Genomic DNA, 13176 nt, shown 5'->3' with positions numbered 1-13176 from the left:
TTTTCGAGTGCGCGGCGAGCAACGGACACAGCAAGGGGAACCGGTACGCAGGTAAATAGCGACACCACGTCAAACGAGACTAGGCTTTCGTCTTCCTCCACGGTAAGGTTCGAGACAAGTTGGACGAAATGCCGCGAATTCTGTACATGCGTGGGTGTTCTGCCGGCGAGCGGCGCCAGTACCTTGTGCAGGTAGTCAGAGAGACGTCGCAGAGGAGACAGGGTGAAGTCTACAATTGGCCGAAGGGGGACGCCAGGTTTGTGAGTTTTAGGTAGCCCGTAAAAACCTGGAGCTGAGCCGTTTCTGGAGATGAGGCGGAGGTAAAGCCATTTGAAATCAGGATGCCGCTTGAACATCTCTGCCAGGGTTTTGTTGAGTGTTGCCTGAGTGTTTGGCGTCCCCAACTCACAAACCTGGCGTCCCCCTTCGGCCAATTGTAGACTTCACCCTGTCTCCTCTGCGACGTCTCTCTGACTACCTGCACAAGGTACTGGCGCCGCTCGCCGGCAGAACACCCACGCATGTACAGAATTCGCGGCATTTCGTCCAACTTGTCTCGAACCTTACCGTGGAGGAAGACGAAAGCCTAGTCTCGTTTGACGTGGTGTCGCTATTTACCTGCGTACCGGTTCCCCTTGCTGTGTCCGTTGCTCGCCGCGCACTCGAAAACGACCAAACGCTGCACGAGAGAACTCCACTCAACGTCGATGAGGTATGTCGCCTTCTCGACCTCTGTCTGCGCAGTACCTTTTTCACCTACAACGGAGAATTTTTCAAGCAAACAACCGGAACTGCTATGGGGGCATCAATTTCAGTCACAGTGGCTAACCTAACCATGGAAGACGTCGAAAGCCGGGCCCTCTCCTCCTTTAATCCCAAGCCAAAGTTATTCCTCCGTTATGTAGACGACTGCTTTTGTGTGGTGAAAACCTCAGAGATAGAAAACCTCCAGAGTCATCTAAATTCAGTTGAACCGGCCATACAATTTACTGTTGAGCATGAACAGCAGGGCAGCCTGCCTTTTCTGGATGTCCTACTTACAAGGCACGACAAAGGCCTGCAGTCCTCGGTGCACAGGAAGCCAACCCACACAGGACGGTACCTACATTTCGATTCGAACCATCCCATCCCGCACAAAGCATCTGTCGTGACGTCATTACTGAAGAGAGCCGACTCCATATGTTCCTCAAGTGAAGAAAAAAGGAAGGAGAAGAACCGAGTCATTTCTGACCTCCAAAAGAACGGCTACCCAAGCTCATTCATCCGGCGCATTATCAGGAAACAAGAAAGGCAAAACAAAATCCGGTCTATTATTTCCTCAGACGCATGCCAGAAGCGAAAACGTGTTTGCATCCCCTACGTGAGAGGCGTGAGCGAGACGCTCGGTCGCATTCTCGGAAAAGAAGGGGTGCTGACAACGCACAAACCGACCAGCACTATCGGTCGCCTTCTCCCCCGCCCAAAAAACCGGCAGCCCAGAGAAAAGGCCCAGGGCGTCGTGTACAAAATTCCGTGTTCCGTCTGCCCGGCGTCGTACATAGGGGAAACGAAGAACTTCGCGGAAAGGATGAACCAACACAAAGCGGACGTCCGTCACATGAATCGTCAACGCAGCGCCGTGGCCGAACACTGTGAAGGGTGTGACCACCCAATTGACTTCGACAGCACCATTGTATTGGAAACGGAAGCTAACCCACGCAGGAGGCTTCTACTCGAGTCGTGGCACATACAGCAAACACGAGAGAATGTTAATCGTTCCCTGGGGACTCTCCCCTCATCCTACGTCCATGGGCTGCGGCCATTGACCCGCAGGTCCTCCACACAGGGGCTTAAAAAGCCAAGCTGCGCTCGCCCGTAGTCACACCGTGAAGAAGGGGCCGAGCCGGTCCCGAAACGTCGTGTTTTTCCTGTATTTTACTTGGTTGGCGTCACTTACCTTCTCCTAACATTAAATTTCCCAACCAGACAGACTTCTGTCGAATGTTTTCTTTTGAGTATATTTGTTAGTATTGTAAAGTAATGTGTATTATTTGCAATTCATATTTATTTTCATCTTGTAAGCTTGTCTTGCAATTTTGTTCTTAAAGTTATGTTTTTAGACCTGAACACTGAATTCTGTACGAACTGGGTGTACAGGTGTTATCCTGCGTGTTCAAAGAAAAGGGCATCTGCCATTCGACTCCTCACAATAAAAATGAGCAAAAAACAGGAATTCCTTCACTGTTTTGAATCTCCACTTACGAAGCCATGCATTCACAAGATGCAGTTGACCTTTGAAAACCGATTCGACAGGCTCGCTTTAGCTGGGTTCCCTCATTCACTTGTGAAAGAGGTTACCAAAAGCCTCATGCAGAAAATGAAAGTAGTGAGTTGGGGCAGGTGTCCCCCAAGAAGGAGTTAGACCGGCAGTGGCGCTGTATGTGCACAATTTGGCCCACAATTTGAAGAACTTTGCTAGCAAGCATGGGGTACGCTTGTCTTTTCAGCCTGTAGGGAGCTCAAAGGCCTTTGCTCTTGGTTTGAAAAAGAAGGAAAAAAGAAAAAGGGGCTGCGGAACCAAGCGCGGGTGACCTTTTATAAGGTGCACCATAGCGGTATCATATGAAATCGCCCGCACGAACGGTTTTTGCTATATAGGATAAACCGGGCACTGTGTGAATGAGCAAACCTCAGGGAGCATGAATAAAATAAAGAGGGCCGAAATTTAACAAAGCACACCAGACCTTTCCCTTCATGCTGTTCTGAGCCATGCTTTGCTGTCATGCGATTTCTTGCCAGATGTAAGAATACAATAGCACCATAGTCATACATATAATCAGCAATAAAATTCCATTAAGGAAGAGTGTCAGGCAGGAAGACACGGTCTCGCCAATGCTATTCACCACCTCTTTACAGGAGCCATTCAGAGGCCTGGATTGGAAACAGTTGGCAATAAGAGTTATTGAAGAATACGTTAGTAATCTCAGTAGGGTAAGGGTGCGGGCTAGTTGGGGATGCATAACATATAAATACCAGTGCAGACCAGCAGGACACACAACGAAGAACGAGGACACACAAACACTGACTTCCAACTGACGTTTAATGGGTGAAAAATGGGCTTAAATACTGATTACAAACAACAAAAAGAAAGAGAATATCTTTGCTTGTCACTTCTTCAAGAAGAGCAACTCCGCATCTGACAAGGCGATTGAAGGCGCACTGACACAATTATCTTGCAGCCCGGCTATCTCAGCCGCCTCCTTGATCTCCCGCACTATCTGGTCCGAGTGGCTACTGATTACCGAACAGCTGGTCAAGTCCAGAGTGCACTGCTCTTCTTTCCCTGTAGTTCGGTCTTTGATGATGCATTTCCGGCGGTGCAGCGCCAGATTGCCTGTACCTGTCTCGAAGGTCCTGTACCGATGTTCTTTCAGCCGCTCATTCAGGCAACAACCTGTCTGGCCGACGTAAACCTTGCCGCATGAAAGGGAAATGGAGTACATCACACCTTCCACACATTCGACGAAGGGGTTCTGATGTGCCGTGTTACACCACCGACGCTCGCCATCTCCCTTGTTGACATGTGTGCATAGAGGGCCTAATTTCATAGGGGCCGAAAAGACGACGTTAACTTCACTATGCTGACCAATCTTCTTGAGGCGTGAGGCGATGTGACACATTGTGTATATACGGCACAACGACCACTCTTCGTTTCCACGGCTCCCGGCCGCGGCGGCTGGAATTTCTTTGGAGGAGAAATTCTAGAGGCCCGTGTACTGTGCGATGTCAGTGCACGTTAAAGAACCCCAGGTGGTCGAAATTTCCGGAGCCCTCCACTACGGCGTCTCTCATAGCCTCAGTCGCTTTGGGACGTTAAACACCATAAACCAAACCAACCATCGTTTCCACGGCGGTTCTTCGATCCCTTTGCTGGCTCGTGCTTCTTGTTTTACTTCCTTCAGAAGGCGTTGACTCACGGAAGTCACAATGCCCGGAGGGTACCCAGATCCCAAATATCAAATAGGCTGCTGAGATAGCCGGGCTGCAAGATAATTGTGTCAGCACGCCTTCAGTCGCCTTGTCAGATGCATAGTTGCGCTTCTTGAAGAAGTGACAAGCAAAGATATTCTCTTTCTTTTTGTTGTTTGTAATCAGTATTTAAGCCCATTTTTCACCCATTAAACGTCAGTTGGAAGTCTGCACTTGTGTGTCCTTGTTCTTCGTCGTGTGCCCTGCTGGTTTGCGCTAGTATTTATATGTTAGTAATCTGCGATTCGCTGATGTCATTGCCTTGCTAAGTCACTCAGCAGATGAACTGCAAAGCATGGTTGACGAGCTAGACAGGCAGAAAAGAATGGTGGACCTAAAAATTAACATGCACAAAACCAAAGTAATGTTCAACAGTCTTGCAAGGGAGCAGCAGTTTACAATTGGTAGTGAGGTGCTGGAAGTGGTAAGGGAATTCGTCTGCTTAGGGCATCAAGTGACCACTGATCCGCATCACAAGACTGAAATAAGTATAATAATAAGAGAAATTATAATAATAATAATATAATAATGGAGCGCATTTGGCTGTCTCGCATCACGAATGGCAATTTACCGATATCCCTCATGAGAAAAGTATACAACAGCTGTATCTTACTGGTACTCACCTATGGGGCAGAAATGTGGAGGCTAACGAAGAGGGTTCAACTTAAAATGAGGATAACACAGCAAGCTTCGGGAAGGAAAATGACAAGTGTAACGTAAGGGGACAGGAAGAGGGCAGAGTAGGTCAGAGAAGAAACGTGGGTTAATGACATTCTAGTCAAAATCAAGAAGAAATAGGATAGAGCATGGCACGTAATGCGAAGAGAAGGTAATCGCTGTTCCCAAAGAGTACTGAACTGGATTTCAAGAGAAGGCAAGTGCAGCAGGGGGCGGCACAGAGTTAGGTGGGTGGATGAGTTTAAGAGGCTTGCAGGGATAGGGTGGCCACAATTGGCACAAGCCAGGGTTAATGGAAGAATTATGGCTGAGGCCTTTGTCCAGAGAGAGAGAAAGGAATTTTAATGAGGGAGAGGTGGAGAGGTCGGCCGGTGGTAACATGGCCCTGGCCGGCTGATGATGATTGATGCATGAATATGTTCTTTGAGCAATTGATGGCTGATGATACAACTGCATGTGTTTACCGTGAAATAAAGTAGCTGTGAGTCGTGCTCTGTCCCGTTGTCTTCCATTGTTGGATGTGTAGTTGCTTTGGTGCCTTTAAATTGTAATAATGAACAGCTACCAAGCCACCCAATAAGAAGCCCTCTTGAGATGTAAGGAAACCCACGTTTCTCTGTTCTTACCTTTAGGAGCACAGAATATAGCCCACACAACAAGAACCTGAAAAATTGTCTGTACTTGCCTCCTAATATTCAGGGTATCGAAACCCTGTTCGTGTGTCTGTCGGGAATGATGCCCTTATCTTCGCCACAATGCAGGCTGGCAAGACGAGGCGATGTTTTTTACCCAGGCGATGCCAGAGCCACCGAACAAACTGCCGGTACGCTGTGTACCGGTACCTTCTGGGAATACATAACAAAAGCACTGAGTGAATCATACACTGTGATGAAAATACATACATGTATGCATGATAGATAACACCCAAGGATGAATAAAGTCCCATAGTTGTAAAACTCAATATGCTGCAAGACTTATTCATATGCAATTGAGTGCACTGGAAATTAACTTCTTTGCAGTTCATGTAGCATGAAACGCTTAGACGTAAAAATATAACTACACTATGATTTAGTGTAAAATATGAACATTCAGGAATGAATGCCCTGGAATGCTAAGTTGTACGGTATGCGCAGCCTAACGCAGCATCAAACGGGAACAGAACCTCACTTGTGTATATCGTCGCTCATAGCTTCCCGCTGTGCGCGTAGCTCGAAGTAAGCAACGCGGAGCACGGCGATGTTCAGGCACAGCAGGCTGAATTCTGGGTGCTCCGTGATGCAGCCCTCCGGCTGAGCAGCGACGGCGCGGTCCATTTCGCGGCAGCATACACACTCCAGCTCCTCAAAGTTACAGAGAACTTGGCAGTGTCCACAGCTGTACCTGAAACAACCGCAAAAAAAAAATCTGACTGTGTACGCTTATCTGCAGTAATAATGCAAATTTTACATAGCGTTCATCCAGTAAATGAATAAGAGGATTTATCACAATTTCTCGGGACGGTAGGCGGTATAGCAGCTGCCGGCTTTTAAACGCTTTCGTGCACATCGCAGTTACATGCTTTGGTGAAGGAAGAGGAAAACGCCTATGGCTAGCTAATGTTGCACGAGCCTCGATATTAGCAAACGCACCGCTCGGCGTGTTCGCTTAGTGAACGTACGAAGACGCTGGGCAGCACTACGATCTACGAGGACTATTATAGAATTCCCATATGTCAGCACGTACCAGTCTCGACTCGTCAGTCCTGACGATGGCTCGGCGATGACTGCTCCCGCGCTTGCTGTCGACAATGCCGGCTCCTCGGCTACCTCGGCGCTTGGACATTCTTGATATCTGGCCACACCAGCCGCTTCAGCCCTCAAAAGCATAGCACGCTCTGTTGGGCTGAGGTCGCTGAAGTGCAGGCCGGAGTTCTTAGCGAGAACTTCGTTGTCGGGTTCGGGAACGTCGGGAACGGGGTCCATCGCAACACTGGTAAAACGCCGTATGTAAACAAAGCGACGGTAGCGACGGCCGATAGATGCGTTCAATGCGGCCGGCGGTAGCTTTCATTTCGGCTGCTGCTAGACCACACCGCAAGCCGCCAGCAATCACGGAGTCAGCGCTACGTCATGTTCGCGTCACTTTAGACTCTGTCGTCATAGCAGAATCCCGAGTTTGAATCAGAGCAGCGGGAAAAACTTTTTCAACTTCGAATCCAAATCTCTTCCAAATAAATGCATCTTTCGCTGCCGGCCGAGCGGCAACAAAGCCACCAGATGCCGTACTATCGGATATTCCTATAAAAAAAATATTCATAGAGCTCTCCTCAGTGTCCCTTTAAGCTCACAAAAGACCATAAACATTCAGGGGCACTTTGACTCTCTAAAGTGCGTATAGGGGAAAGCGTTTTCCGCACCACTTTGACTGCCTCTGTGGCACTGGTGGCGTCACATATAATTGAGTACTAATTACTAAGTGATGACAAATCACTAAGTAATGGTTAATTATTGATTAATGCCTGAATACTAATTAACTGCTAATTAATTACGCTTAAGCTTCGCTTTTAGGAGTGGAACGCGACAGCGAGTTGTAGCGCTGCTAGGGAGTCCATGGAACGCCCCTGTCACGGGTTCGGTGACTAGGCGAAATCATCACCGAGTCTGTACAATGAGGGGGTGGCCGTTTGATGCCCGGCGTAGCCGGTAAGCAAACGTAGTGACTGAGACCGAGGCGTGTTAAGAGGTAACAACAACAAAACAACGTCTATAGCTTCGATTGAACAATGCGGCTGCTTTCACAGACACGTAATTTTCATTCTACAAAACAATTGCGGAAAGCATGTAGCAGTAAACACACTGAATTAAGTTATACATTGAATATTTCTACACAGGTCAGAATACAAGTGAGAGGCCAATTAGATACAGTCGATCAAAAGTCAGAAGGTGAACAAACATACAGACAACCGGGAAGCGCGGCTGCAGTCCAACCACAAACACGCAGTCAGTGCGGCCCCCGAAGGCGACGTCCGTCGAGGGCAGCTTGCGGTTTCGAGGATGCGGTGCGGCGGCTCGGAGACCCGGGAGTTCGCGGCGGCAGCGTTTCCACCGACGAGCGGACTGAAGTTCGTTTCCATACGGCCCCCTTTTAAAGTCCTCGGGCGCTAGCGGGCGAGCGCTCGCGGCGCCACAGCGTCGGCGTCGAAAAAACAAAACACCAAAAAGCGCAACGAGAGCACGTAGGCACCTACGCTTTGACTCTGCATGGCCGCCATCTTGGAGGAGGAAAAAATTAACGCACAACTAAAAAGAAACCCTAGGCTTCGACTCTCGATTCGGTGACCTTGGAGCCGCAAAAAAGTAAAACACAACCAAAAAGGCAGTCACGTCCGCCGCAACTTCTTTCCTGCTAATGGTCAGCTTTAGGCCAGAGTCCAATCAGCCCCTGTCTCTCACCTCTAATCCTAATGATGGCGGCACGGCCTAACAAGCGTTCCCCTCCTCCGAAAACACAAACATTGGTAACCGTAACGCAGTGGAATTGTAGAGGCTTCAAGGCTCGGCAGAAACGCGCGAACCTGCGCCTCTACCTAGAAACTTTCGAGGCTTTACCCGCCGTGGTCGCCCTCCAGGAGCCAGGAGCGGCGGCAAAATTGACTAACTACGTGACGTTCCAGCGAGACCCCTCGTCGTGTCTCCTCGTACACAAGTCGTACACAGCCACCGAGATCGACCTCGATCTCAACATACCGTACTCGTACGCTATGGTAAGGATCCTTCCCCTTCGCCGATCGGATCCTCCCCTCCACGTGCTTAATGTATACTGCTCCCCGAAACTGAAGCGAGTGACCTTCGCGGACCTCTTTAGCCGTGCACTTAAAGAGGCTGGTCGCAACCCCCTACTGATTGTGGGCGACTTCAACGCCCCTAGTCAGCTATGGGGCTATCGTAAGGAGGAAGTGCGCGGACGCATGCTGGCGGAGCTGGCGTCCACACTGGGCCTCACCCTCCACACCGACCAGGCATTTCCTACCCGCGTAGGCAACTCGGTGACCCGAGACACATGCCCGGACCTCACCTTCACTCGTAACATAAGACACGCAGACTGGATCAACACCGAGGATACCCTCGGCAGCGACCACTGCATCATCAACACTACTGTTTATACACGCCCCCTAAAGCGCCCTACCACACTAGCACGCATCCCCAATTAGACCACCTTTCGCAAAAATTTCCCATCGACACCAACACGAATATCACAGAGCAAGGATACGCAAACTGGTCCCGGTCAGTCATATCGCACCTTCGCTCCCACGAGAAGCAGATACAGCTTACAGAGGTGGTCACGGACGCGGACAACCACCTCCTCCACCTCTGGGAAGCGCGCCGCGGCCTCACGCGCCGCCGGAAGCGCCAGAAACACAACAAGAAGCTCAAAGCGTGCATTGCGGACCTCACCCGGCAGGCAGCAGAGTACGCGGCCCAACTCGCTGACTCCAACTGGGTAGATCGCTGCAACACGGCGGCGAGGCAGATGTCGAGCCGCAACACGTGGCGGCTCTTCCGAGCCCTCATCAACCCAATACATACCCGCACAGAAACGCAGAAGCAACTACACAAAGCCATGCACGCATTCCAAGGAAATACAACGCAGTTGGCACAGGCGCTCCGGGATCGCTACCTGTGCACAATGCAGGACGCCCGCAGATTGGCCTACTCCTACGCAGCCAGAGAAAACTCGAAGTTGGACAAGCCTTTCCAGCTTCACGATCTGCGGGCGGGTCTGGTCAAAGTGAAGAGGGGCACCACGCCGGGCCGGGACAAGGTCACCGTCAAACTTTTGGCGAACCTTCCTGATTCAGCGTACCAGTGTCTTCTAGAATACATCAATGCGATCTGGACGGGGGAAACCCCGCTTCCCAGTGACTGGAAGACGGCTCTTGTCACCTTCATCCCGAAGGCCGGGAAACCGATCGACACAGACAACCTCCGCCCCATCTCTCTCACTTCGTGTGTGGGAAAATTGATGGAGGCGATGGTTGGGGATCGGCTGTCCGAGTACCTCGAACAAACAACACCTTCGCGGACACCATGTTCGGATTTCGCCCACATTGATCCGCACAGGATGTTCTGCTTCAACTCGACCGCGAAATCTTGAACCCCATTACACACCCTCAAAACGATAAAATTGTCCTTGCGCTCGACCTGAAAGGAGCATTCGATAACGTAACTCACGAGGTCATACTCACACATTTGAGTCAAACTCACTGCGGCACCAATACCTTCAATTACGTTAAACAATTTCTCACGGACAGACTGTCCTACATCCGAATACAGGACGAAGAGCACGGACCTTTCCTGCTCGGCACGAGGGGGACTCCACAAGGCGCGGTGCTGTCCCCTCCGCTATTCAACATTGCCATGATGCGCCTACCCGCCCTGCTTGGTGTGGTCGAAGGGGTCCAGCACGCGCTGTACGCCGACGACATCACCATCTGGGCTACACAAGGATGCCTGGGGGATACGGAGACCAGCCTGCAAACGGCCGCCAGCATAGTGGACCGCTATGCTCGAGACTGTGGTCTGCAATGCTCCCCGCAGAAATCGGAATTCGTGCATTTACGTCCCTCGCGCACATGCTCGACCCAAATCAATCTCTCGTTGCAAAGCGGTCCCATTTGCGAATCCAAGGAAATCAGAGTCCTTGGACTCTTCATACACAACCAGCGACACTGCGACACAACACTCGCCAAACTCCGGCAGGTGGGGGACCAGGGGGGCCGCATGGTCCGCCGGGTTTCCAACAAGCGCGGTGGGTTACGATGCAAAGACGCCTTGCGGCCGGCGAACGCATTCGTGACCAGTCGAATCTTGCATTCGACTCCCTACCTCCACCTGCGGAAACAGGAGGAGGATTCCCTCGAGGTCATCCTCCGCAAAATCTGAAACGAGCGCTGGACCTCCCAGTTTCTACCTCTACCAGCCGCCTTATGGCACTGGGGATGGTGAACACTTTTAGGGAGCTTCGGGAGGTCCACCTCAACAACCAATACACTCGTCTCACAAAGACAGGGTCGGGTCGCCGCCTTTTAGCCCGACTACACATCCAGCACACTCAATTCACAGAGGAGAGATACCGCCTTCCCGTACACTGTACACTGGAGACGCACCCTCTACGTGCGGCCTGTCCCCACCAATATGTCCAAAGAGGATCATAATGGCAGGCGCCTGGCGCGGGCGGAAGCCTTGGACCGCCATTTTCGGAGCAAACCAGGAGTCTTTTACGTGGACGCGTCCGGCCCGGACTCCAGGGGATGGTACACGGCCGCGGTCGTCCACGAGGGTAAAACAGTAGACGCCCTTACTTTCAAGGCCCAGTCAGCAATTCACGCAGAAGAGGTTGCCACCGCTTTGGCAGCCTCTGACACCTCCAAATATATAATCACCGACTCACGAGGGGCTTGTCGGAACGTCACGCAAGGGTGGGTTACTCCCCTAGCTTATCGCGTTTACCAAAATTGTAGCCGAGACTCGGATCCCGCGCACCGATCTATCGTTTGGGCTCCAGGTCACCAAGGCGTCCACGGAAATGGCGCAGCCGACGCCGCCGCCCGCGCGCTCTCTCTCCGGGCATTTCCCACGGGACCCGACGCCTACCAGGACTTCCATTTCAATCCAATTTACACTTTTAAGGAAATATGCGATTATTACAATTCCACACACCAAACTCTTCCCACCGCATGCAAAGGGCTGGGGAAGGTCAACGAGCGGGTACTCCTGCGCCTGCTCACCAACACGATGTTGTGCCCGCCAATTCTACAACATTTCGATCATAAATTCGTCGGGCGGTGCTCACACTGTGGGGAGGTTCTGACACCTACCACAGCCCCCTATCCCCCTATCCTACCCCCTATCCCGAACCCCACCCGAAAGGACTGGGAGGCGACCATGTCCGGTTGCTGCACCCTCGAGGCCCAAAGGGCCTTAACGCAGCGCGCCCGGGCTGCGGCAAACGCCAATGGTGTGCCTGACTAGGCATCCCACCTAGTGGTTGTAAGGGCTTGCCCCTTCAGGTCACGACCCCCAACACCTCTTTCTATGATTAAATAAATGTTTTCACCACCACCAGCTCAAGACTTCGGCAGTATCGGGGCCGACTTTGAGCCGCCTCCGCTTTCGCAATGCGAGGGGTTGTCTAAATAACTGAAAAAAGCGTGCATGCATTCTTGCGCTTACCCAGATACATACAAAAAAACGCGGACGCATCAGTTTTATACAACAAAAGTAATTTACAGGCTGCCGCCACTTCTGTGACAGCCACCACCCGTTCGGCGCGATGCCTTGCCCTTTGAACGCAACGCGTTTTGAGGAAAGGAAATGGCGCAGTAATTCTCTGTCATCTCGGTGGCCACCCGAACCGCACGGTAGAGAAAGGGAGGAAGTGGGAGTGAAAGAAGGCAACGAGGGCCCATAATGATGAAAATGAAAATTGTATTTAAGGAAAGGAAATTACGCAGTAACTGTCTCACATATCTCAGTGGACACCCGTCAAAATTCAGGAGGGCACTTTTTTGACCTAATCTGTGGTCACTGATGTGTGGCTAAGATGTTAAGCTTCGCCTCTAAGAGTGGAACGCGACATCGTCTTGCAACACTGCCAGGGAGTGCATAGAACGCCATTGCCCATTCGGTTCTACGCCTCTGTCGTCGGTAAATTGGTTTTTGAGGAAAGGAAATGCATCTGTCTCTCATATCTCGGTGGACACCTACGTCTCGCCGGAAGGGAAGGGAGGAGGATGGCAGTGAAAGAAGACACCGTATTCACTAGACGCGCCTTTGTTCATTCCCAACCATCGAGCTGGCATGGCGGAGTGGATAGCATGCTCGTCTCGCAAGCCGAAGACCGGGGTTCGATCCCGAGCTCGACCGATTTCCTACTCGGTTTTATTTATTTATATAGCCTGACTAGGAACGTTAATTAGGCTTTCGGTAATTAAGCAATTAACTAAGCTCAGTCCCACTTGGAGCATCACTATACGATCCCTTCAATTGGTTGCATGGTTACTAGCCAAAGTACAATTGGCCCCGTTTGAAATTCGCGCACTGTGACGTCACGACCGCTTCGATCAATTGAAAAGCGTGACATTTCTGTCGACAACTGCTCCTTACAACTATGAGGCATTAAAGGCTTCCGCCTTAAAAATTCAGGGGGCTCTTTGACTGTCTAAAGTGCGTAGAGGCGAAAGCGTTTTCCACACCACTTTGACTGCCTCTGTGGCACCACTTCGACTGCCTCTGTGAGCGACGGCACAAGTTGGAGCCCCGTCTCTCATCTGTCGTGACGTCATCGTGTCTCGTGGTGTGACGTCACCATAACACGTGGTCTGCACGACGTGCAACCGCAGCGATGGCACAAGTTGGAGCCCCACTCTCTCATCTGTTGTGACGTCATTGTGTCACGTGGTGTGACGTCACCATACCACATGGCCTGCACGGCGTGCAACCGCAGCGACAG

General features: G+C 51.1%; 1 protein-coding gene across 1 annotated transcript; it reads right to left on the bottom strand.

The window, feature by feature from the left end:
* Window positions 1-5849: 5849 nt before the first annotated feature.
* Window positions 5850-6941, bottom strand: LOC149328357 (uncharacterized). The gene is made up of 2 exons (XM_089558967.1): window positions 6433-6941; window positions 5850-6090 (listed from the first exon to the last, which is right to left on the bottom strand). The coding sequence occupies exons 1-2, from the start codon at window positions 6645-6647 to the stop codon at window positions 5850-5852; spliced, it is 456 nt and encodes a 151-aa protein (XP_089415093.1). The 5' UTR covers window positions 6648-6941.
* Between the last annotated feature and the right edge of the window lie 6235 nt (window positions 6942-13176).

Source organism: Amblyomma mixtum, chromosome 9 (assembly GCF_055824585.1).
Source record: "Amblyomma mixtum isolate Tamu chromosome 9, ASM5582458v1, whole genome shotgun sequence".
Lineage (NCBI taxonomy): Eukaryota > Metazoa > Arthropoda > Arachnida > Ixodida > Ixodidae > Amblyomma > Amblyomma mixtum.
This window is presented reverse-complemented; position numbering and strand designations above follow the sequence as displayed.

What these genes read in the sequence shown, in the direction of transcription:
- LOC149328357 (XM_089558967.1), bottom strand. Translation starts at nt 6,647, where the DNA reads ATGGACCCCGTTCCCGACGTTCCCGAACCCGACAACGAAGTTCTCGCT. An exon ending in GCAGTCATCGCCGAGCCATC is followed by an intron (nt 6,091 to 6,432) that starts GTCAGGACTGAC and finishes GTACACAGTCAG; the next exon opens with ATTTTTTTTTTGCGGTTGTT.